This window comes from Salmo trutta, chromosome 20 (genome assembly GCF_901001165.1).
Source record: "Salmo trutta chromosome 20, fSalTru1.1, whole genome shotgun sequence".
Lineage (NCBI taxonomy): Eukaryota > Metazoa > Chordata > Actinopteri > Salmoniformes > Salmonidae > Salmo > Salmo trutta.
Genome location: NC_042976.1, coordinates 19,895,534 through 19,921,300, shown reverse-complemented (window position 1 = coordinate 19,921,300; position 25,767 = coordinate 19,895,534). Strand labels below are relative to the sequence as shown.

At 43.8% G+C, this 25,767-nt stretch overlaps 2 protein-coding genes across 6 annotated transcripts in view; both read left to right on the top strand.

Annotated features, from left to right (window-relative positions):
- Window positions 1-24,263, top strand: part of LOC115155653 (coiled-coil domain-containing protein 141) — a 66,149-nt gene extending 41,886 nt beyond the window's left edge. For 3 of the 5 annotated variants that reach the window (XM_029702499.1, XM_029702497.1, XM_029702496.1), the window contains 8 exons: window positions 17,956-18,096; window positions 18,235-18,432; window positions 18,629-18,812; window positions 19,026-19,138; window positions 19,233-19,364; window positions 19,550-19,734; window positions 21,325-21,658; window positions 21,875-24,263. In XM_029702499.1, coding sequence (XP_029558359.1) covers window positions 17,956-18,096; window positions 18,235-18,432; window positions 18,629-18,812; window positions 19,026-19,138; window positions 19,233-19,364; window positions 19,550-19,734; window positions 21,325-21,658; window positions 21,875-22,495 — 1,908 coding nt within the window. In that variant the 3' untranslated portion in view covers window positions 22,496-24,263. Of the gene's footprint in view, window positions 1-17,955; window positions 18,097-18,234; window positions 18,433-18,628; window positions 18,813-19,025; window positions 19,139-19,232; window positions 19,388-19,549; window positions 19,735-21,324; window positions 21,659-21,874 lie in introns of those variants that run through there. The other 2 variants (XM_029702498.1, XM_029702500.1) reach the window with 2 other exon arrangements.
- LOC115155654 (CAVP-target protein-like) lies at window positions 22,513-24,263 on the top strand. The gene is made up of 2 exons (XM_029702501.1): window positions 22,513-22,794; window positions 23,443-24,263. Exons 1-2 carry the CDS (start codon window positions 22,538-22,540, stop codon window positions 23,726-23,728), a joined length of 543 nt encoding a protein of 180 aa, XP_029558361.1. The 5' UTR covers window positions 22,513-22,537; the 3' UTR covers window positions 23,729-24,263.
- Window positions 24,264-25,767: the final 1,504 nt, after the last annotated feature.

Genomic DNA, 25,767 nt, shown 5'->3' with positions numbered 1-25,767 from the left:
AAAAACATCCCCATAGCATGATGCTGCAACCACCATGCTTCACCGTAGGGATGGATTTCCTCCAGACGTGACTCTTGGCATTAAGGCCGAAGAGTTCAATCTTGGTTTCATCAGACCAGAGAATCTTGTTTCTCATGGTCTGAGAGTCCTTAAGGTGCTTTTTGGCAAACTCCAAGCGGGCAGTCATGTGCCTTTTACTAAGGAGTGGCTTCTGTCTGGCCACTCTACCATGAAGGCCTGATTGGTGGAGTGCTGCAGAGATGGTTGTCCTTCTGGAAGTTTCTCCCATCTCCACAAAGGACCTCTGGAGCTCTGTCAGAGTGACCATCGTGTTCTTGGTCACCTCCCCGACCAAGACCTTTCTCCCCCGATTGCTCAGTTTGGCCGGGCAGCCAGCTCTAGGAAGAGTCTTGTGTGGTTCCAAACTTCTTCCATTTAAGAATGATGGAGGCCACTGTGGTCTTGGGGACCTTCAATGCTGCAGACATTTTGTGGTACCCTTCCCCAGATCTGTGCCTCAACACAATCCTGTCTCGGAGCACTACGGACAATTCCTTCAAACTCATGGCTTGTTTTTTGTTCTGACGTGCACTGTCAACTGTGGGACCTCATATAGACAGGTGTGTGCCTTTCCAAATCATGTCCAGTCAATTGAATTTACCACAGTTGGACTCCAATCAAGTTGTAGAAACATCTCCAGGATGATCAATGGAAACAGGATGCACTTGAGCTCAATTTTGAGTCTCATAGCAAAGGGTCTGAATACTTATGTAAAAACCTGTTTTCGCTTTGTCTACACTTTGCGTAGATTGATGAGGAGCAAAAATGTATTCAATACATTTTAGAATAAGGCTGTAATGTAACAAAATGTGGAAAAAGTCAAGGGGTCTGAATACTTTCCGAATGCACTGTATTTAGAAGTTGGTGTTAATTCCATTTAAATTCATCAATTCAGGAAGTACAGTAAACTGAAATTCCAATGTCAATTGCCTTATTAAATAGCATAGGAATTTCTGTTTACTTCCTGAATTGACTGAATTGAAATGGAATTAACTCCGATCATGTCTTATGTAATCGTACAGACTTGTCTACAATAATTTTTTTGGTGCATGAATTAAGAAAGAGAAGATACATTAGTAACGACTAAGTATTTCATATTAATAACATAATAAGTATTAAGCTGTAATGGTATGAAATTGAAAGAAATTTTGCATAGAAATTGAAAGAAGGGACTTTTTTCTCTCTTTGCTGTGCCATAAATTACCATGAAATAGACAGATGGCTTATGTCAGAATTTTTGTAGCAGGTTAGGAGAACTTACGCAGCACGTTAGGAGAATTAACGTAGCAGGTTAGGAAAAGGGTTAGGCTTAACTAAAATGCAAAAAAATGTCAACTTTAGACGTCCATTTGACTAGCCAACAGCCTTTTATAAATATGGGTGAGTAGACACGAGGGTATTTTATTAGCAGGAGCAGTTGCTGCTGCTCATCAGCTGGGGTGAGACTCCATTTAAATCCGATCGAGCTCTCAGACCGTAGCCTCAATTTACAGTAGCACAGCCTAGGCTAGGCCTACTGCCTACTTCCCTCAAGAGCCATGCTGCTCTGGTTCTGCAAACTAAAGGCCGATTTTCTTCTTAAGCAGATGGGCATGGGGCCGGAACATAAATTCTAGACTGCAAATTGACCGCAAGAAGCTCAAAAAGATATAATATTTGACAAAAAATTATCATTTCAAACCTTGCTTATAACTTGTATACAATCACATACAGTATATTTCTATTATGCATGGGAATCTTTGTCATCTGTAATCTCAAAATAGTATTTCTTAATGGGTATGTTTATAGTTCTCTAAAGGTTATTTACTTTGGTTCTATTAAGTTATCAGTGGGTCAGAAGGTCTCAGTTAGGTCTCTGTAGCATCTGGCTCAGTAGCTATACAGTAATTGTTTTGGGACAACAAACAGCCTTTCCTTAATGTTTCCTTCTTGTTTCTCTCTCTCTCTCAAAATTCAATTTAAGGGCTTTATTGGCATGGAAAACATATGTTAACATTGCCAAGCAAGTGAAGTAGATAATAAACAATAAAAATTAACAGTAAACATTACACTCACAAAAGTAAAAAAATATTAAAGACATTTCAAATGTCATTATGTGCAAATTGTTAAAGTACACAAGGGAAAATAAATATTGGTTGTATTTACAATGGTATTTGTTCATCTCTGGTTGCCCTTTCCTTGTGGCAACAGGTCACAAATATTGCTGCTGTGATGGCACACTGTGGTATTTAACCCTGTAGATAAGGGAGTTTATCAAAATTTGGTTTGTTTTCATATCATTTGTGGATCTGTGTAATCTGAGGGACATATGTGTCTCTAATATGGTCATACATTTGGCAGGAGGTTAGGAAGTGCAGCTCAGTTTCCACCTCATTTTGTGGGCAGTGTGCACATAGCCTGTCTTTCTCTTGAGAGCCAGGTCTGCCTACGGTGGCCTTTCTCAATCGCAAGGCTATGCTCACTGAGTCTGTACACAGTCAATGCTTTCCTTAAGTTTGGGTCATTCGCGGTGGTCAGGTATTCTGTTTTTTTGTTAATTCTTTCCAATGTGTTAAGTAATTATCTTTTTGTTTTCTCATGATTTGGTTGGGTCTAATTGTGTTGCTGTCCTCGGGCTTTGTGGGGTCTGTTTGTTTGTGAACAGAGCCCAAGGACCAGCTTGTTTAAGGGACTCTTCTCCAGGTTCATCTCTCTGTAGGTGATGGCTTTGTTATGGAAGGTTTGGAAATCGCTTCCTTTTAGGTGGTTGTAGAATTTAATGTCTCTTTTCTGGATTTTGATAATTCTGCTCTACATGCATTATTTGGTGTTTTACGCTGAGGATATTTTTGCAGAATTCTGCATGCAGAGTCTCAATTTGGTGTTTGTCCGATTTTGTGAATTCTTGGTTGGTGAGTGGACCCCAGACCTCACAACCATAAAAGGCAATGGGTTCTATAACTGATTTAAGTATTTTTAGCCAGATCCTAAATGGTATGTTGAATTTTATGTTCCTTTTGATGGCATAGAAGACCCTTCTTGCCTTGTCTCTCAGCTCATTCACAGTGTGGTGGAAGTTACCTGTGGCGCTGACGTTTAGGCCAAGGTTTGTATAGTTTTTTGTGTGCTCTAGGGCAACGGTGTCTAGATGGAATTCATATTTGTGGTCCTGGCAACTGGACCTTTTTTGGAACACCATTATTTTTGTCTTACTAAGATTTACTGTCAGAGCCCAGGTCTGACAGAATCTGTGCAGAAGATCTACTGTAGGTGCTGCTGTAGACCCTCCTTGGTTGGGGACAGAAGCACCAGATCAACAGCAAATGGTTAGCCAGCCTGCCAGCTTAGTGAAGTCTGCCACTAGCACAGTTAGTGTAGTCAGCACAGCTATCCCCATTGAGACCTTGTCTGTGCCTCGATCTAGTTTGGGCAAAACTAAACATGGCGGTGTTCGCCTTAGCAATCTCACTGGAATAAAGACCTCCTCCATTCCTGTCATTATTGAAAGAGATTGTGATATCTCGCATCTCAAAATAGGGCTACTTAATGTTAGATCCCTCACTTCCAAGGCAGTTATAGTCAATTAACTAATCACTGATCATAATCTTGATGTGATTGGCCTGACTGAAACATGGCTTAAGCCTGATAAATTTACTGTGTTAAATGAGGCCTCTCCTCCTGGTTACACTAGTGACCATATCTTCCGCGCACCCCACAAAGGCGGAGGTGTTGCTCACATTTACAATAGCAAATTTCAATTTAGAAAAAAAAATGACTGTGTTTTCATCTTTTGAGCTTCTAGTCATGAAATCTATGCAGCCTACTCAATCACTTTTTATATCTACTGTTTACAGGCCTCCTGGGCCGTATACAGAGTTCCTCACTGAGTTCCCTGAATTCCTATCGGACCTTGTAGTTATGGGAGATAATATTCACATTTTTGGTGACTTTAATATTCACATGGAAAAGTCCACAGACCCACTCCGTTAGGCTTTCGGAGCCATCATCAACTCAGTGGGTTTTGTCCAACATGTCTCCGGACCTACTCATTGCCACAGTCATACCCTGGACCTAGTTTGTCTCTAGTTTTTCCTCATAATCCTGGACTATCGAACCACCATTTTATTATGTTTGCAATCGCAACAAATAATCTGCTCAGACCCCAACTAAGGATCATCAAACGCCGTGCTATAAATTCTCAGACAACCCAAAGATTCCTAGATGCCCTTCCAGACTCCCTCCACATACCCAAGGACGTCAGAGTACAAAAATGGTTAACCACCTAACTGAGGAACTAAATTTAACCTTGCGTAATACCCTAAATGCAGTCGCACCCCTAAAAACCAAAAACATTTGTCATAAGAAACTAGCTCCATGGTATACAGAAAATACCCGAGCCCTGAAGCAAGCTTCCAGAAAATTGGAACGGAAATGGCGCTACACCAAACTGGAAGTCTCCCGACTAGCTTGTAAACACAGTACCGTGCAGTATCGAAGAGCCCTCACTGATCATCCAATTTTCCAACTTAATTGAGGAGAATAAGAAAGTTCCCCCCAAAAATGTTGATACTGTCGCAAAGCTAACTAAAATGCAGCATTCCCCAAGAGAGGATGGCTTTCACTTCAGCAGTGATAAATTCATGAAGTTCTTTGATGAAAAGATCATGATCATGATCTGCGTATTTCTCCAAAGCTCAGTTGTCCTGAGTCTGCACAACACTGCCCGGACCTAGAATCAAGGGAGACACTCAAGGTTTTTAATACTATATCTCTTGACACATTGATGAAAATAGTCATGGCCTCTAAACCTTTCAAGCTGCATACTGGACCTTATTCCAACTAAACTACTGAAAGAGCTGCTTCCTGTGCTTGACCCTCCTATGTTGAACATAATAAACGGCTCCCTATCCACCAGATGTGTACCAAACTCACTAAAAGTGTCAGTAATAAAGCCTCTCTTGAAAAAGCCAAGCCTTGACCCAGAAAATATAAAAAAACTATCTGCCTATATCGAATCTCCCATTCCTCTCAAAATGTTTTGAAAAAGCTATTGCGCAGCAACTCACTGCCTTCCTGAAGACAAACAATGTATATGAAATGCTTAAGTCAGATTTTTGACCCCATCATAGCACTGAGGCTGTACTCGTGAAGGTGACAATCTACCTTTTAATGGTGTCAGACCCAGGCTCTGCATCTGTCCTCGTGCTCCTAGACCTTAGTGGCTGCTTTTGATACCATCGATTACCACATTCTTTTGGAGAGATTGGAAACCCAAATTGGTCTACACGGACAAGTTCTGGCCTGGTTTAGATCTTATCTGTCGGAAAGATATCAGTTTGTCTCTGTGGATGGTTTGTCCACTGACAAATCAACTGTACATTTCAGTGTTCTTCAAGGTTCGTTTTTAGGACCACTATTGTTTTCACTATATATTTTGTTTCTTGGGGATGTCATTCGGAAACATAATGTTAACTTTCACAGCTATGTGGACGATACACAGCTGTACATTTCAATGAAACATGGTGAAGCTGCAAAATTGCCATCCCTGGAAGCCTGTGTTTCAGACATAAGGAAGTGGATGGTGGCAAATGTTTTACTTTTAAATTCGGACAAAACAGAGATGCTAGTTCGAGGTCCCAAGAAACAAAGAGCTCTTCTGTTGGATCTGACAATTAATCTTGATGGTTGTACAGTCGTCTAAAATAAAACTGTGAAGGACCTCGGTGTTACTCTGGACCCTGATCTCTCTTTTGACGAACATATCAAGACTATTTCCATCTACGTAACATTGCAAAAATCTGAAAATGTCAGTCTAAAAATGATGCTGAAAAATGTATCCATGCTTTTGTCACTTCTAGATTAGACTACTGCGATGCTCTACTTTCCGGCTACCCAGATAAAGCACTAAATGAACTTCAGTTTGTGCTAAACACGGTTGCTAGAGTCTTGACTAGAACCCAAAAATTTGATCATATTACTCCAGTGCTCTCTACACTGGCTTCCTGTTAAGGCTAGGGCTGATTTCAAGGTTTTACTGCTAACCTACAAAGCATTACATGGGCTTGCTCCTACTTATCTTTTACCGATTTGGTCCTGCCATGCATACCTACACGTACGCTACGGTCACAAGACGCAGGCCTCCTTATTGTCCCATGAATTTCTAAGCTCTCCTATAGAGCTTCATTTTTATGGAATGGTCTGCCTATCCATATGAGAGACGTGGTCTCGGTCTCGACCTTTAAGTCTTTATTGAAGACTAATCTCTTCAGTAGATCCTATGATTGAGTGTAGTCTGGCCCAGGGGTGTGAAGATGAACGGAAAGGCACTGGAGTGACGAACCACCCTTGCTGTCCCTGCCTGGCTGGTTCCCCTCCTCTGGGATTCTCTGCCTCTAACCCTGTTACGAGGGCTGAGTCACTTGCTTACTGGTGCTCTTCCATGCCATCCCTAGGAGGGGTGCGTCACTTGAGTGGGTTGAGTCACTGACGTGATCTTCCTGTCCGGGTTGGCGCCCCCTCGGGTTCGTGCCGCGGGGGAGATCTTCATGGGCTATACTCGGCCTTGTCTCAGGGTAGTAAGTTGGTGGTTTGAAGATATCCTTCTAGTGGTGTGGGGGCTGTGCTTTGGCAAAGTAGGTGGGTGTTATGTTCCCCGGTTTCTGTGTTGTTGTGGGTTTGTATGTGTGTGTATTTCAGGAAATGGCTTCCTGGAATCCTAAAGCAGCTGATTGGTCGGCCCCATCGCTGATTGGAGCTCTGACCCCTCCCTCTCATCAGGGGAAACAGCTGTCTCTTCAATTACCAACTCATTCTCCAGCTTGATAAAAGCCAGTGTTCCTCCGTCAGGGAGGAGAGCTTTTTTTATGTCCTATGTTGGTTGTTGGTCAGTGAAAGTTTTGTTGATATTATTTTGTAGCCGCTCCTTCAGAGGTATGTGTATGCCAATAGGACTTAGTGTTTTTGGTTTTTGAAATTGTTGTTAAAGTATTGGTAAATTCTTCTGTTTCATTTGTTCCCAGGGTGGGAAGGGGAAACGCACCTTGGGAGTGTTTAGGCAAGAGGCCTGTGGGCATACATAACCCGTAGTATTTAATCTGTCTATGCACACTAGGTAAAACCTGGGCGGACCACCCCCTGTATTTTGGTTAGCGCGCCAGGTGGTGCTAAAGGTTAGTTAAGAAGTGGGAAGGCAAGTAAGGTAGGAGAGGGAGGGGACTCTTTTTAATTTGTACTTTCTTTGCTTTGGTTCCGTCCAGCCCCTTTTCCCCACATTACCGTGTTAATGAATAATAAATTCCTTTTAAACTGTATTTTTCTCTGCCTCTGTCATCCTTCCCCACACCTACGATCACATACTTTTTCACACCATGGGGAGTTGAGATGTAGCAGGGTGTTGCGTTCCTGTCACGTCCTGACCCTTGTAAGAGGTAATTTGCCATAGTTGAGCGATCAGGGCGTGACAGGTGGTTGTGTTGGGTGGTTTTGGGTTTTCTGTTTATAGGTGGGGTTTTTTCTAGTATTCTATTTCAATGTTTTGTTTTCGAGGTTTTGGCCGGGTATGGTTTCCAATCAGAGGCAGGTGTCTTTCGTTGTCTCTGATTGGAAGCCATACTTAGGCAGCCTGTTTTCCTTTGGGGTTTGTGGGTAGTTGTTTTCCGTTTTAGTCTTAGTACCTGATGGAACTGTTGGCTGTCGTTTTGTTATTTTGTTGAAGTGTTATCATAAATAAAAGAAATATGAGCACTTTACACGCTGCGTCTTGGTCCCCTTTCAACGACCCCTGTGACAGTTCCCTACTCCAAGAGGCGTACGTAACAGTGGTGTTATATCCTGCCTGGTTGGCCCTGTCCGGGGGTATCGTCGGACGGGGCCACAGTGTCTCCCGTCCCCTCCTGTCTCAGCCTCCAGTTTTTATGCTGCAATAGGTTATATGTCAGGGGGTAAGGGTCAGTCTGTTACAGTATATCTGGAGTATTTTTGTCTTATCTGGTGTCCTCTGTGAATTGAAGTATGCTCCCTCAAATTCTTTCTCTCTTCTCTCGATGCCCTAGGACCATGCCTCAGGACTACAGTGGCTTGCGAAAGTATTCACCCTCTTGGCATTTGTCCTATTTTGTGGCCTTACAACCTGGCATTAAAATATATTTTTGGGGGGGTTTGTATCATTTGATTTACACAACATACCTACCACTTTGAAGATGCAAAATATATTTTGTGAAACAAACAAGAAATAAGACAAAAAAACTGAACTTAAGCGTGCATAACTATTCACCCCCCCCCCAAAGTCAATACTTTGTAGAGCCACCTTTTGCAGCAATTACAGCTGCAAGTCACTTGGGGTATGTCTCTATAAGCTTGGCAAATCTAGCCACTGGGATTTTTGCCCATTCTTCAAGGCAAAACTGCTCCAGCTCCTTTAAGTTGGATGGGTTCTGCTGGTGTACAGCAATCTTTATGTCATACCACAGATTCTCAATTGGATTGAGGTCTGGGCTTTGACTAGGCCATTCCAAGACATTTAAATGTTTCCCCTGCTTTAGCAGTATGTTTAGGGTCATTGTCCTGCTGGAAGGTGAACCTCCTGACCAGTTTCCCAGTCCCTGCCAATGAAACACATCTCATAGCATGATGCTGCCTCCACCATGCTTCACTGTGGGGATGTGGTTCTCGGGGTGATGAGGGGTGTTGGGCACACAGACAAAAATATTTATAATGGATTTAATGGTGCTCCGTGGAATGTTCAAAGTTTCTGATATTTTTTTATAACCCAACCCTGATCTGTACTTCTCCACAACTTTGTCCCTGACTTGTTTGGAGAACTCATTGGTGTTCAAGGTGCCGCTTGCTTGGTGGTGCCCCTTGCTTAGTGGTGTTGCAGACTCTGGGGCCTTTCACAACAGGTGTATATATACTGAGATCATGTGACACTTAGATTGCACACAGGTGGACTTTATTTAACTAATTATGTGACTTTTGAAGGTAATTGGTTGCACCAGATCTTATTTAGGGGCTTCATAGCAAAGGGGGTGAATACATATTGTGGCAAAGAAGGGGGTTGAGTGATAAATGGCAGATATGTGAGGGCAGAACTAATAAACGGGCTCTGCCCGATCACTAAAATGGCCACCCCGATCAGAACTACAGATCACAAAATGGCCGACTGCCAAAACTACAATTCCCAGAAGCAAGGGGAACCCTCAGAAGGTGGAGCCGACCCACAGATAAAAGGTCAAGAAAAAACAGGAAGAGAGAGAGAGGGCGGGAAGGATCTATGAACCATAGAGAGAGAGACATTCTACATTGGCTGGATTTACCGTGTACGAGCTGGACTGTTTTGGACTTACCTGTTGGCGTTTAGACCTGGACCTACCGAGAACCAGATTTGTGTACCGAACCCTGCTATCCTTGACCTTACCTGCGGCCTGGGTGGACCAGGACAGAGAAACAAACATACAGGTACTGTCATGTTCGAAAGAACTTTAATTCTGGGCTGACTTTGGTGACAGTTTCTCACTTAATTTGTGACAAACGCTCCTAGCTTTGAAGAGGTTTGCCACACGTGGTGGAGAATGTGGGCACTGGATTAACCATACCGCTGGTTAGGTAGAAAAAAAAAAAAAAAAAATTAAAAAAAGTTTAGTTAGCGCTCCAAAGGGGAGTCAGGTTTTTTTTGTGGCTTTGTTTGGTTAGGACAGTTTTTTCAGGAAAATGAGTATGGAGGGAGCCATACAGGCCCTGTTACAAGCGGTGGCCGCCCAACAAGAGGCAACTAGAGCTCAACAAATAGCTCATCAGGATGCAATGCGAATGTATCAGGACACGTTACAGGTCCAGCACCACACCAACCAGCTGCTCAGAGAAGAGCAAGAGAGAAATACCCGGGAGTTAAGAGAAGGCCTAAAGGGGCTAGTGGACCAAATTGGGGCTCAGTTACCAGCTGCAAATACCCAAAGGTGGGCCAAAAATTTTCTTCAAAAAATGACAGCGCAGGATGATGTGGAAGCATATCTTACCACCTTCGAAAGGACGGCAGAGAGGGAGAAGTGGCCGAAAGAAGAATGGGCAGGGCTTCTGGCACCATACCTGGCAGGGGATGCTCAAAAAGCATATTTCGACCTGGAGTTGAAGGATGCACAGGATTACGATAAACTCAAGGGAGAGATTCTGACTAGACTGGGAGTGACCGATACCGTGAGGGCACACCGCTTCCACCAGTGGTCCTACAGACCGGGACAACCCCCCCGAACACAGATGTTCGACTTGATTCACCTGGCACGGAAATGGTTGCGACCGGAGACCCATTCGTCCGCCGAGGTCGTCGAGACCATCGTACTCAACCAGTTTCAGCGAGGTCTACCCCAAGAAGTGCGACGATGGGTTGGCCAGAACGAGGTACTTTCCGCCGACCATCTCGTGGGCCTGGTTGAACGGTATTGTACGGCAGGAACAGCTGAGCAGGCGTAGGAGGAAAGATTCCCCAGGCCTGGGCGAACCAGCGGACAGGGTAAGACTGTGCCAACAGGGGGAGGGGGAGGAGAGCAGCGTGGGGCCATGAGGAAAGAATCAGAATCGGGCCGAGACACTAAGGGAAAAACCGGAAACCGGGACTGGGGGTCGAGGAGGTCTCCCCCCCCCCGGAACCCTATTATCTGTTACAATTGTAATCGACCGGGACATATTGCAGCCTACTGCCCTATTAAAGAAGAGCCAATGCAATGTAACCTCGGTGAAAAAGAAGATGAGATATGGTGTGCATGTCCCGTGGTAACCACTGTACTTGAAAGATCAAGAAACAAACATATGTGCAGGGTGAAGGTTGAAGGGAAGGAGGTTGAAGCACTACTGGATTCCGGCAGTATTCTAACCCTGGTCGTTGCAAACCTAGTGCCGACGCATAAACTGGATACAAGTCAGGATATCAGTGTTACGTGCATTCATGGGAATACCCGTCTGTACCCCACAGCATTAGTGAGCATACAAACAGAGGACGGTCTGCTGGATTATGAGGTCGGCGTGGTCCCAAAGATGCCATATGATGTAATATTGGGTAGATACTTTCCTAACTTTGCGAAGTTAGGTCAAAAGAACGGCATATTTGAGAAGCCAACAACCCTGACCAAGCAGGAAGAAGCATGGGGCCTTCAACCAAGGCCAAGAAAAGAGGTCTCCCAGGGGCCAACCTCACAGGTACTAGTAGGGGAGGATGAGGATGAAGTGGCAAACCTCGTTGATAATGAACAGCCCAGTACTAGTGGGGCTGGGGTCGATCTGAATCCAGAGGACGACTATCTAGAACCAGCAGACCTGGCAGGGTCCATGACTAATTTCGGGACGGCCCAACACCAGGATCCAACCCTGCAGCAAGCCAGAGCAGACGTGCAGTTCATAGATGGTACTCCCATAAATGATAGGATGATGCCTAATAGTTTTCCCCACTGCATCATGAAAAATGGTTTGGTGTACAGAGTCTCAAAAATAGGGGTTGATGTGGTGGAACAGTTGTTGGTCCCCACCCGGTACAGAAAGACAGTACGGGATCTAGCTCATGGGCACATTCTGGGTGGACACCTTGGTATCGATAAAACCCGAGACCGGATTGTAAGGAGGTTTTACTGGCCAGGAATTCAGGCTGAAGTGGCTCGGCATTGTGGAGAGTGCCCGGAGTGTCAGGTAACAGCTCCCCGACCAGCGTTTAGAAGCCCGTTAGTGCCACTCCCCATAATCGAAACGCCATTTGAGAGGATAGCGATGGACATAGTGGGCCCACTACCCAAATCTGCCAGAGGGCACCAATACATTCTGGTCATTCTAGATTATGCCACTCGCTACCCAGAAGCCATTCCCCTTCGGACAATGGCTTCCAAAAATATCACCAAGGAACTAGTGCTATTGTTCACCAGGGTTGGGGTCCCAAAGGAGATCCTTACTGACCAGGGGACCCCCTTTATGTCCCGCCTTATGGCAGACCTTTGTAAATTGTGGCAGGTGAAACAGTTGAGGACATCGGTTTACCATCCACAGACGGACGGGCTGGTTGAGAGATTCAACCGGACCCTGAAGTCAATGCTCAGGAAGGTAATCGACAAGGATGGGAAAAACTGGGATTGCATGTTGCCATATCTGATGTTTGCCATTAGAGAGGTTCCTCAAGCCTCGCTGGGGTTTTCTCCCTTCGAGCTGGTATATGGGAGGCACCCCCGGGGAATCTTAGACATTGCCCGGGAAACCTGGGAACACCAATCCACCCTGTATACTAGTGTCATAGAGCACGTCACGGCAATGCAAAACAGGATAGCCACAGTCATGCCCATCGTCAGAGAGCACATGAGACAAGCACAAGAGCACCAGCGGCACACTTATAACCGGCAGGCTACCCTGAGGGAATTTCAACCGGGAGATAAGGTGTTAGTGCTGATCCCCACGGTAGAGTGCAAACTACTAGCCACATGGAAAGGACCATATGAAGTACTGGAGAGAATAGGAGAAGTTAATTATCGGATCCAACAGCCAGGTCGACGGCCCCAGGAACAGATCTATCACATAAACCTGTTAAAAGCATGGAGAGAGAGAGAAACACTAATGGTCACGTACCCCACACACACTCAGGAGACAGCTGAAGTAAATATTTCACCTACTTTGTCCCCAGCACAAGTACATGAAGTAAAGACCCTGATCCAGAAAAACAGAGATGTGTTTTCAGAAGTACCCGGCCGAACTGAGGTTACAGCTCATGATATCGTTTCCCTACCAGGGAGAAAAGTGAGCATGAGGCCATATCGGGTACCCGAGGCTCGACAGGCAGCGATTAGAGCAGAGACGGAGAAAATGTTGACAGCTGGAGTGATCGAAGAGTCACATAGTGAGTGGTCTAGCCCAATTGTGATGGTCTCCAAGCCCGATGGGTCTTTGCGGTTCTGTAACGACTTTCGGAAGGTAAATGAAATCTCCAAGTTTGATGCCTACCCCATGCCCAGAGTAGACGAACTACTGGAGAAAATTGGTAAAGGTCGGTACATTACGACCCTGGACCTGACAAAAGGATACTGGCAAATTCCTCTGACCCCCAGGGCCAAAGAAAAGACAGCATTTGCAACCCCTGACGGTTTGTTTCAATACACCGTCATGCCATTCGGCCTACACGGGGCCCCAGCCACCTTTCAACGGCTCATGGACAAGGTCCTAAAACCGCACCAAGCATACGCCGCAGCTTATTTAGATGACGTGGGGATCTACAGCCCAGATTGGGAATCCCACTTACCCCGGGTACAGGCGGTGTTAGACGCCCTTAGAAAGGCAGGGCTCACGGCGAACCCTGCCAAGTGTTATGTGGGGTTAGAGGAAACGGAGTATCTGGGATACACCGTGGGAAGAGGATTAATCAAACCCCAACGTAAGAAGGTGGAGGCAATTAGAGAATGGCCGAAACCAGTAAATAAGAAGCAGGTTCGAGCCTTCCTAGGGCTGACCGGGTACTACCGGAAGTTCATCCCAAGTTATGCCACAGTGGCCGCCCCACTCACCGACATGACTAGAGCCAGAGGGCCAAACATGGTCAAGTGGGATGAAAGGGCCACCAAAGCATTTAGGACATTACAGGAGGCCCTCTGCTGTAATCCAGTGCTGGTGGTACCAGACTTTGAGAGAGAGTTTGTGGTTCAGACGGATGCTTCAGAGGTCGGCTTGGGAGCAGTGCTGTCCCAAGAGGTAGAAGGGGTGGAACACCCCCATCCTGTTTTTAAGCAGGAAGCTGGAACCACGGGAAACCAACTACTCAGTTGTTGAGAAAGAGGCGCTGGCAGTAAAGTGGGCTCTGGAAAGCCTGAAATACTACCTGCTGGGGCGCCACTTCACCCTCATCAGTGACCATGCACCACTCACCTGGATGCATAGGGCTAAAGAGAAGAACGCTCGGGTGATGCGGTGGTTTTTGAGTCTCCAGCCGTTTCACTTTGACTTGAAACACAGAGCAGGAAAGGAAATGGGAAATGTGGATGGGTTATCCCGCATGCACGCATATTTTGCTGCGGTAGCCCGACCTAGGGGGTCGGATCTAGGGGGGAGATGTGTGGCAAAGAAGGGGGTCGAGTGATAAATGGCAGATATGTGAGGGCAGAACTAATAAACGGGCTCTGCCCGATCACTAAAATGGCCACCCCGATCAGAACTACAGATCACAAAATGGCCGACTGCCAAAACTACAATTCCCAGAAGCAAGGGGAACCCTCAGAAGGTGGAGCCGACCCACAGATAAAAGGTCAAGAAAAAACAGGAAGAGAGAGAGAGGGCGGGAAGGATCTATGAACCATAGAGAGAGAGACATTCTACATTGGCTGGATTTACCGTGTACGAGCTGGACTGTTTTGGACTTACCTGTTGGCGTTTAGACCTGGACCTACCGAGAACCAGATTTGTGTACCGAACCCTGCTATCCTTGACCTTACCTGCGGCCTGGGTGGACCAGGACAGAGAAACAAACATACAGGTACTGTCATGTTCGAAATAACTTTAATTCTGGGCTGACTTTGGTGACAGTTTCTCACTTAATTTGTGACAAACGCTCCTAGCTTTGAAGAGGTTTGCCACAATATACACGCACCACTTTTCCATTAATTAATAAAATTTTTAACAAGTTCTTTTTTTTCATTTCACTTCACCAATTTTGACTATTTTGTGTATGTCCATTACATGAAATCCAAATAAAAATCTATTTTAATTCCAGGTTGTAAGACAACAAAATATGAAAAATGCCAAGGGAGTGAATGCTTTCGCAAGCCACTGTACCTGGCCTGATTACTCCTTGCTGTCCCCAGTCCACCTGGTTGTGCTGCTGCTGCAGTTTCAACTGTTTTGCTTGCGGCTATGGAACCCTGATCTGTTCACCCGATGTGCTACCTTGTCCCAGACCTGCTGTTTTCGACTCTCTCTCTCTACCGCACCTGATGTCTCTATCTCTGAATGATCGACTATGAAAAGCCAACTGACATTTACTCCTGAGGTGCTGACCCGGCTGGTCGTCTATGAACATTTGAACAGCTTGTCCATGTACTGTTATAATCTCCAGCTGGCACAGCCAGAAGAAGACTGGTCACCCCTCAGATCCTGGTTCTTCTCTAGGTTTCTTCCTAGGTTCCTGCCTTTCTAGGGAGTTTTTCCTAGCCACTGTGCTTCTACATCTGCATTACTTGCTGTTTGGGGTTTTAGGGGTTTTATACTGTAGCACTTTGTGACATCGGCTGATGTAAAAAGGGCTTTATAAATACATTTGATTGATTGATTGATAGACATTTGACTTAAGATTCTAGTAGGGTGAGGCCGGGTGCTGCAGACTGTTGTAGTGCCCTCGCCAATTCGTTGATATATATGTTGAAGAGGGTGGGGCTTAAGCTGCATCCCTGTCTCATCCCATGGCCCTGTGGAAAGAAATGTGTGTGTTTTTTGCCAATTTTAACCGCGCACTTGCTTCTGTACATGGATTTTATAATGTCGTATGTTTTTCCCCCAACACCGCTTTCCATGAATTTGTATAGCAGACCCTCATGCCAAAATGAGTCCAAAGCTTTTTTGAAATCAACAAAGCATGAGAAGACTTTGCCTTTGTTTTGGTTTTTTTGTCAATTAGGGTGTGCAGGGTGATGGTCTGTCTTACGGTAATTTGGTAAAAAGCCAATTTGACATTTGCTCAGTACATTGTTTTCACTGAGTAAATGTACAAGTCTGCTGTTAATGATAATGCATGGGATTTTCCCAAGGTTGCTGTTGACGCATATCCCACGGTAGTTATTGGGGTCAAATTTGTCTCCACTTTTGTGGATCATGTATATGTTTTTGCTGTTTGTTCTTTGTTATAGGGCTTAAAAGATTGGAGAAGTGGTTTACCCATACATCTCCGTTTTGGATAGATAACTCTTCGTGTTGTTGTTTGTTTAGTGTTTTTACATTTTCCCAGAATTGGTTAGAGTCTATGGATTCTTCAGTTACATTGATCTGATTTCTGACGTGCTGTTCCTTCATTTTCCTTAGTGTATTTCTGTATTGTTTTAGTGATTCACCATGGTGAAGGCGTAGGCTAAGGTTTTCTGGGTCTCTATGTTTTCGTTGGATAGGTTTCTCATTTTCTTTCTTAGGTTTTTGCATTCTTCATCAAACCATTTGTCATTGTTGTTAATTTTCTTAGGTTTTCTGTTTGACATTTTTAGATTTGACAGGGAAGCTGAGAGGTCAAATATACTGTTTAGGTTTTCTACTGAAAAGTTTACGCCTTCACTATTACAGTGGAATGTTTTGTCCAGGAAGTTGTCTAAAAGGGATTGAATTTGTTGTTGCCTAATTGTTTTTTGGTAGGTTTCCACACTACCTTCCTTCCGTCTATGGCATTTCTTAATTATTCCGTTCCTTTGGCTTTGGTGCCTCATGATTGAGTATTTGTCTGTACAAGTACAGTAGACTGGTGATTTTGCTGTGATCTGATAAGGGTGTCAGTGGGCTGACTGTGAACGCTCTGAGAGACTGGGTTGAGGTCAGTGATAAAATAGTCTACAGTACTACTGCCAAGAGATGAGTTGTAGGTGTACCTACCATAGGAGTCCCCTCGAAGCTTACCTTTGACTATGTACATACCCAGCGTGCGACAGAGCTGCAGCAGTTGTGACCTATTTTTGTTGACGTAGTTGTGCGTAGGGGGGCATATGGGGAAGGGAATGCTGTCACCTCCAGGTAGGTGTTTGTCCGCCAGTGTACTGAGGATGTCAGATTCTTGTCCAGTTCTGGCATTTAGGTCACCTCAGGCTAGTACATGTCCCTGGGCTTCAAAATGATTGATTTCCCCCTCCAGGATGGATAAGCTGTCTTCATTAAAGTATGGGGATTCTAGTGGGGGATATAGGTAGCACACAGGAGGACATTTGTACTCTGTTAAGATCATTTCCTTGTGCCCGTTTTGATTAATTTCATAGAGTGAGTTAGGTCTGCTCTATACCAAATTAGCATACCCCCTGAGTCCTTTCCCTTTTTCACACCTGGTTGTTTGATGGATGGGACTACCAGCTCTCTGTAACCTAGAGGGCAACCAGTGGGTCTATGTCCTCTATACCATGCTTCTTGTAGGATGACAACATCCAGGTTCCTGCTCTTTAGGCCAAAGGCAGATGACCTCAGGCCTTGGATATTCCAGGATGAGATAGTGAAGGCTTTTTGTTCCATAAAGTGTGTGTGTGTGTGTGTGTGTGTGTGTGTGTGTGTGTGTGTGTGTGTGTGTGTAAAACAGAGACTCCCCATGTACCCATCTCAGCTAGGGAAAAAGATAGTTAGAGATAGTTATACGAGGTTCCCAAAATGGGATGTACAGGGAGGCTGGTTAGGCTGCAGCTGTCCTTGTCTGACATATGAGCTGGCCATTCGGAGACTCAACACCACTGCAGAAGCCCGTCGGCTGGTACAGAAATGGCCCTACTGTATAAATCACGTCTCCAGTCTTAGCCAATAAACCCACCAAAATAATCCTTACACTGACTGAATCTGAATCCAACCCTGCTCTGCTACACTGTTCTGTTTTCCTGCCAAGATAGGATACCCTAACCCAGCCACCCTCCCCCTCCTTCATATCTCTGGTGGTGCTGTTAGATGGTACATGTGCAATGTTCTGTAACTGTATCAAAGGGAGTGAATTACATTTACATTACAGTTACATTTTAGTCATTTAGCAGACGCTCTTATCCAGAGCGACTTACAGTAGTGAATGCATACATTTCATTAAAAAAAATGTCTTCCCGTAATTACAATGGATTTAGATGTCAACGGAGATAAGAAACACAGGATGATGATGATGATATGAGGCTTTTATGTCTTAACTTATTTAAATGTTTTGTATTCTGATTGAAAACATTTGTTATTAATAGATCATGATTGTTTTCATTTCAGCTGAGAAAGTCATTCAAGGACCTCAAGAAGAAATTCAACAACTTGAAGTTCAATTATATGAAGAAAAATGACAAGTCAAGGAACCTGAAAGCAGTGAAAAACCAAATCCAGCAGATAGAGATTTATGTTGAAAAGTTACAGGTGAGACACACCCTGTTTGCTACAACAACAAAATCACATTTCCCTCATTCCCTGCTGTTCAATGGTTTTGAAATTATTCCTAGGTCATGCATATTTTGTTTGCCTCTTTCTATCTTAATTCTTTCTCTCTTGATCCAGATATTGCAGAAACGGATGCAGGTATTTACAGTCAAAGTGACTTCCAGCACAGAGAAGCATCTAATAGGCAGTAGCCCCAGAGAGATAGAGGATGCTGTGAATGAGCTACAGAGACAGCTGGGGGACTTTGACAAGACTGTGGAGGAGTACAAGCAGAATCTGGACATGAGCGTAAAACTGCAGCAAGCCATGGATGAGGTGTGGATGGAGAAAACTTAAGACAAATCGTTTACCCTCTACTTGCCAATTGTGGAGAAAAAAAATGTTGGAGAAAAAAATCAACTAACATCTTGTCAGAAAGCATCATAAAACTCAAGGAATTGGATATAGCATATTTTGTGTTCGCCTAATATCTGCTGCAATTGTCTCAATTTTTTCTGCTTTTGAATTTCAGTATAACTTCTGGTGTGATGATGCAAGTGCTACAATTGTGAGAGTAGGGAAGTACTCTTCCCAGTGTAAGACCAGGGAAGCAGTGTCTACTCTATACAAGCAGTTTGAGAAGTTTGTTTGGCCCACTGTGCCCCAGCAAGAGGAGAGGATCAGCCAAATCACAGAACTGGCTGTCCGTCTGCATGGTAAGGAAACAGACCACACACAATAAACCACCATCTTGACTTTAGACAGAATTCTGATGGTCAGCTTTTTGGGAGTAAGGAAAAGTATGCCTACATAAAGCTGACCGAAAATGCTATTTCAAAATGTGGGGGGACATGTCCCCCTGTCCTTATTGGAAGTCACGCCCATAACACTGGCATTGAGGACTGTATAAACTGTTTTTCAATGTACAGGTGCTGAGGAGGGAAATAAGTATACGGTGAAAACTGTCACCAGACACAATGAGATAGTGGAATCGATAAAGGAACTATCTAATGGATTGATGGATTTGGAGGCTAAACTACAGGTACGATGAAAAAAGCTTTTTTGCCTGGTTATTTTCCTCAGAGATTTTAATAGAAAATGCCTCTTGAAAATATGTGATTGTTCTCTAATTTCAGGCTGAGGCTTTGAAGCAGGAGCCTGAAATAAAAGAATTGGATAATGACATACAAGAGGAAAACAAACAAGAGAAAAAATCTAACCAAGAAACAGAGAAAGCTGAGATGTACCCCCAGGAGTCTCTTGATGTGGTATGTTTATTGATAAGGAAACGGTACGCCATTTTGTTGGCTTCTGGGGGTTTTGGATCCCACTTCTGAAACCATCTGTAATCTGTCAAAAAATATATATATATTTTCAGTCTCACAGTTTTTTATCATACTGTGTGAAATGTGGGTTCCCTTTATTTTTTGGACATTATAATGTATGATTTCAGCAGTCTGAGCTGAAAGAAACTGGACACACTCCCGAACTAACCATGGGAATGAACGGGAAAGAGGTGCCCATCAAAATAATTGAAAACACAAGAAGCAAGAAACCTCAAATCCGCAAAACAAGGAGCCAGGAACTACCAGATAAACTCCACCCACAACATCACAACAAAGTGTTATCAGAGAGCAGGTACCTTCAACCACCACCACCACTATCTACACGTACATCCTCCACTCACTCACAACACATGCTTGCACACACACACGCACGCGCGCGCACACACCCACACACACACAGGGCCGTACACAGATCTTTCAGGGGACAGGTGTTAAAGGGCATCCCCATGAGCATAGGAATATTTATTTATGCATCAAAACATATTACTTTAGTGCCTTGCTGCAAACAGGATACATGTTTTGGAATATTTTTATTCTGTTCAGGCTTCCCTCTTTTCTCTCTGTCAATTAAGTTTGTATTGGGGAGTAAGTACAATGTTGTTGATCCATCCTCAATTTTCTCCTATCACAGCCATTTCACTCTGTAACTGTTTTAAAGTCACCATTGGTGTCATGGTGAAAACCCTGAGTGGTTTCCTTCCTCTCCGGCAACTGAGTTAGGAAGGACGCCTGTATATTTGTAGTGATTGGGTGTATTGATGCACAATCCAAAACGTAATTAATACATTCACCATGCTCAACGGGATATTCAATGTCTGAAAATAGTACAATGCACAAGGTGCAATTTCGAAATTGGGCAGTTTTACTCTTGTCTTGTCAGTCATTGCATACCGTAGAGAGCTATTTATAACTTGTCAGAAATGTCCAGATTAACTAGCCAATGTCAGCAAAAGTTTTTTAGCCCATAGATTTTGTTGTAATGTTTGAGTCACTCTAATATCACATGAATAAACATTAGGCATGGCAAAATCTGTAGAATTGCAAGAAAATGTGCTTTAAACTGCAACATTTTCTCTGTACCCCATGACAAAATGTGTACAATTACAGGAAATAAGCTTTAAACCTGCAACATTCTCTCCACCAACAAGAAGGGTGTGAACAGTTTGTGTCATGAACAGTGCTTGTGCCCAAAGAAATAGACATGGCGGGAGAGTGGGATGTTCCTCAATGCTGGAAGGGGGAACCACTAGAGAACCCCTAGTCTAGACTAGACTATCTGTGTTGCTGCTGCCGACTGAGGAAGGGATGGAGTTGGGTCGGAGCGAGGGTCGTTGATGCAGCCGATCTACTCTCTTTCTGCCTCTGTTTTGCATTTATCAGCCAACCAGACTGAATATTGATGATGTTAATCAAATGTTATGCTTCTGTAGCAGCACTGTTGATATTTACTAACTAGGTAGCTTAAACGTTGACTGCATCTCAAGCCATGCATGTTTGGATACCGGGCTTGTGCAAGGTCTGTACAGGGCAGACCAACAAGTGCAACCAACGGACAGGGTGAGGATGTGGGAGTGGCGAACTTGATAACGTTGCGACAACTTGCAGGCAACAATGACAAAACTTTAGAAAAAATATAATACTTATACCACCACCCAAAAGGGCAGTTGGCGAGTGGGACGGCAAAGGGGCATGTGCTGGGCCCAGGTTGACTCCTATCTGTGCACGTGCCTACACACACACACACAGATTCCTCTCCCCTTAACTTTTTTTGTTTTGTTAATGTTCTTTTTTGGTTTATTCTGTTTCTTTGGAACTATTATATAGAGACTTTGGCTCCATGATAACGCTCTATAAAACCCATGTATTATTCTAATTATTCTAGGTATCATACCCAGGAGTTGTGCTCGGAGACCAGCAGAGTGGAGACTATCACCAGCAGGTTGACAATGGAGAGAAAAGAGCAGCTGAGCACCTCTTTCTCATGTACACACACCTTCAACCTGTCCTGTTCACCGCTGGAGAGGGACAGGAAAGTCCATGCGCTCAACCAGGCAAGGATTAAGTCTCTGGTCACCCCTCCTCCTACTATTCCTCCTCCTCCTGCCTTCGCTTCGGCTCCCAGCTTCTCTGATATACAGAGAGTGTTCCAGAAGAAGGAGAGACAGGGCCCTGCTCAGAGGAACTTCCCTGGGTTTCATACTTCTAATACTGATCAGGTTGGTCTTCTTAAGTCCTCAAACAATTGGTTTCCCCTGTTGTTTTTCATTTCTTGAAGTCTTTGTTGTTTTTGACTGAGGTATTATCATGACTTATTATCATGCTTCACTACTACTGGGTTTTTCTGTCCCAAGACCCCATACATAAGGGATCTGTATGTGACATGCTTTTATTTTGACCTCTCTCTGATTGTTTATTTTTTCTAATCCTTACAGGGTGAGCTTTTCCCCCAAGATGCATCACTCCTGCTGCCCCCCGCAGGTGTTCTGACGGAGGGGAACCTTCAGCGGCATAACCTCATGACAGAAGAGTCCCTGTCCAATGACGAATATGAGTGCACTTCCCCCGACGACATCTCCCTGCCCCCGCTTTCCGAGACCCCAGAGTCCAACATCGTCCTATCAGAGAATGACATGGACCTGGATGGTCTCTGTCTCAGCTCCCAGTCCCACACCATTCACATCAACCAGTACAGCCACCAGTTACACTCCACACATAATGATTACAGCAACAGCCAGAGCCAACAGAGGATCAGAGAGCAGACTGTAAGCTGTCCCTCTCCTACAGGGGGCCTCAACACCAAGTTCAGAGCAGAGTCCTCTTCTTTCGTCCACAGCCCCCTGACTGTCCCAGCACCAAGCCTGGTCTCAAACACACTCTCCAATATTCTGAAAAGCAGGGGCATCCCCAACCTTCCAAACGCCGACCTCCCAAATCTCCCACCGGTCGGCCCCCTAGGCCTAAACGAGTGCCACCAGACCGTGTATTCCGTGCATGAGAGCTCTGTCACAGAGACGCAGGAGAATGTGCATGACCCTAGCACCATGATGGTTTGAGGAGCTGCCTTCCCCGCTGCTGCCGCCGCTAGCTCCCTTAACATGCATGGTACCCCCTCCCCATTAACCACCACAACAGTCACACTCACAGACCAGGGCCAAGACCCAGACCTCTGCAACCCCACAGCCATCAGAGAAGAGATCAGGCTGCCTGGTACCAGCCGGTCCATGGGGAGCACCCTAGCAGGCCAGGGCCCTCCTCACTTCTCCAAACTACTGTCTAGTCCCACAGTTATGGAGGGGTCGCCTGTGACCCTGGAAGTGGAGGTCACTGGATTTCCAGAGCCTACTTTAACATGGTGGGTAGCTCATAGTCTTTAGTCATTCATTAACATAGAAGCTGTGTCTGAAATGGCATCTTATTCCCTATGTTGTGCACTACTTTTGACCAGAAGTAGTGCACTCTAAAGGGTATAGGTCAGGGTGTCATTTCTGACACAGATGGATTATTGGTGCAAGTAGAAATGGAACAGTAGAACTTCATTATTTTAATAAAATCTGTATTATTTTTACTCTTCATAAGCATGACAAGTCTGGTTACAGTAGTATTAACAGTCACTGCTTTATGTGTTGGGGATATTTTATTAATCAATTCCAAAAGGATCATTCAGGTGGAGAGGAAAGGACATATTGAGAAATGATAAGATAGATTTGTAAACTGCATAACTAGTGTTAAATCTGAATCCCAAGTCATGTTTTGTGTGGATAACATAATATGTATTTATTTGACTAAAATCCTTTACTGTTGTTTGACTTATCTAACCTTTTGTTTTGATTCCTGTTTAATAACACAACTTTGATAACACGTTTGATCATTAATGGCACGTTCTAATTTTAATTAATCTAGTTGTTTTGATTGATTGTGCTTCAGCTCACCCTTTGATAAATAGGAATGTGATTTGTGTTTTTCTTGTTGTGATTGTGTGATAATTGACTTCTTGCTTTAGGTTCAAGAATGGAGAGAAACTGACCAATGATGAGCACATAGAACTGTCCCAAAAAGAAGGCAAACATGCATTGTTTATACAGAAAGTCACTGAGACCGACGCAGGTCTCTATGTGTGCCGGGCCGTCAACTCAAGTGGCACCCTGTCCTCTAGCGCCGCCCTTCAGGTGAATGCAAGTAACAACAGATGTCCCGATCCTAACTGCCCTCTTCTCAAACTGAACTGGCACACTTGTTTTGGCACTCTGTGTTTTCTCCTGTATCTCCTGTACCTACTACTCTTATGAAGAAAGAAAAAATATATTAAGCTTTTTACTGCCAGTACCTTTTCTACTCTCACTATAATGGGAAGTAGTGTTGACTTTGAACAGTAGTACACTGGATAACCCTAACTTCAACTGTATGGATGCATGCGGTGTCACCTCCAAACCTGGACACCACCACCACCCTATTACACCCAAAACCACCTGTGTGTATGAATGTCGGGTTAATTTATTTTGTAGATTTGTATTTCATCTCTGCATAAAAGTAGTATCTCAATTAATTTACATCTCAGCTAAAGTCGGAATCTCCTTCGTATACTTTTGTCTAGAAAGTCAGTGCATTGAGTCTGTGCCTCCATGACTAAAATGGTCTACAATTACAGAATCAAGGTATTAATTTACTAATAAAATGATAAAATCAGTAATTTAGCCAATTTCTCTTTTATTGTATTACGCCCATCCTAAACTTCAAAGTTCGGAGATTAGATGGTAAATTGTTTCAGCCAAATTACCTTATTAAATGTATTTTAAATAAAGTAATGCAGCTTCTGAGTCAAAAGTTTCATGAATTGTTTGTGCTCCCTCTACTACCATCTTGTTATATCATTTGTATGGTTCTACAGTTTAATGGTAATGTAAGATGCACATTTATAAAATGATCTATCAGATCATTTTTGGCTGTTTTTATATTTCACTTTATCACCAGTTAAAACCCCATGTACCGGATAAAAAAACCAAGTTAATTGGGTTTGCATCGCATTTTCAACTCTACTGATGATTTTGTCACAAAAATATATATAGCGTTATATAACGAAGGTGCCCACTCTGGTATTGGCACGTGCATCTTAGCCAACAGCTCACAGATACAGTGCGTGTATAGCCTACACTACTGTTCAAAAGTTTGGGGTCACTTAAAAATGTCCTTGTTTTTGAAAGAAAAGCACAGTTTTGTCCATTAAAATAACATCAAATTGATCAGAAATACAGTGTAGACATTGTTAATGTTGTAAATGACTATTGTAGCTGGACATGGCTGATTTTTTTTTTTTTATGGAATAGCTACACAGGCGTACGGAGGCCCATTATTAGCAACCATCACTCCTGTGTTCCAATGGCACGTTGTTAGCTAATCCAAGTTTATCATTTTAAAAGGCTAATTGATCATTATAAAACTCTTTTGCAATTATGTTAGCACAGCTGAAAACTGTTGTTCTGATTGAAGAAGCAATAAAACTGGCCTCCTTTAGACTAGTTGAGTATCTGGAGCATCACCATTTTGGGGTTCGATTACATGCTGAAAATGGCCAGAAACAAAACACTTTCTTCTGAAACTCGTTAGTCTATTCTTGTTCTGAGAAATGAAGGCTATTCCAAGCAAGAAAATGCCAAGAGACTGAAGATCTCGTACAACACTGTGTACTACTCCCTTCACAGAACAGCGCAAACTGTCTCTAACCAGAATAGAAAGAGGAGTGGGAGGCCCTGGTGCACAACTGAGCAAGAGAACAAGTACATTAGATGTCTAGTTTGAGAAACAGACACCTCACAAGTCCTCAACTGGCTTCATTAAATGGCAAAACACCAGTCTCAACATCAACAGTGAAGAGGCGACTCCGGGACGCTGGCCTTCTAGGCAGAGTTGCAAAGAAAAAGCCATATCTCAGATTGGCCAATAAAAAGAAAAGATTCAAATGGGCAAAGAACACAGACACTGGACAGAGGAACTGCCTAGAAGGCCAGCATCCCAGAGTCGCCTCTTCACTGTTGACGTTGAGACTGGTGTTTTGCGGGTACTATGATCAGTTAGCCTTTTTAAAATGATAAACTTGGATTAGCTAACACAACGTGCTATTGGAACACAGGCATGATGGTTGCTGATAATGGGCCTCTGTATGCCAATGTAGATATTCCATAAAAAATCTGCCGTTTCCAGCTACAATAGTCATTTACAACATTAGCAATTTCTACACTGTATTTCTGATCAATTTGATGTTATTTTAATGGACAAAAAATAGCTTTTCTTTAAAAAACAAGGACATTTCTAAGTGACCCCAAAGTTTTTA

Coding starts and splice junctions, on each gene's coding strand:
- LOC115155654 (XM_029702501.1), top strand. CDS start 22,538: ATGCATGGTACCCCCTCCCCATTAACCACCACAACAGTCACACTCACA. Junction 22,795..23,442: donor CCAGAGCCTACTTTAACATG/GTGGGTAGCTCA, acceptor TTCTTGCTTTAG/GTTCAAGAATGGAGAGAAAC.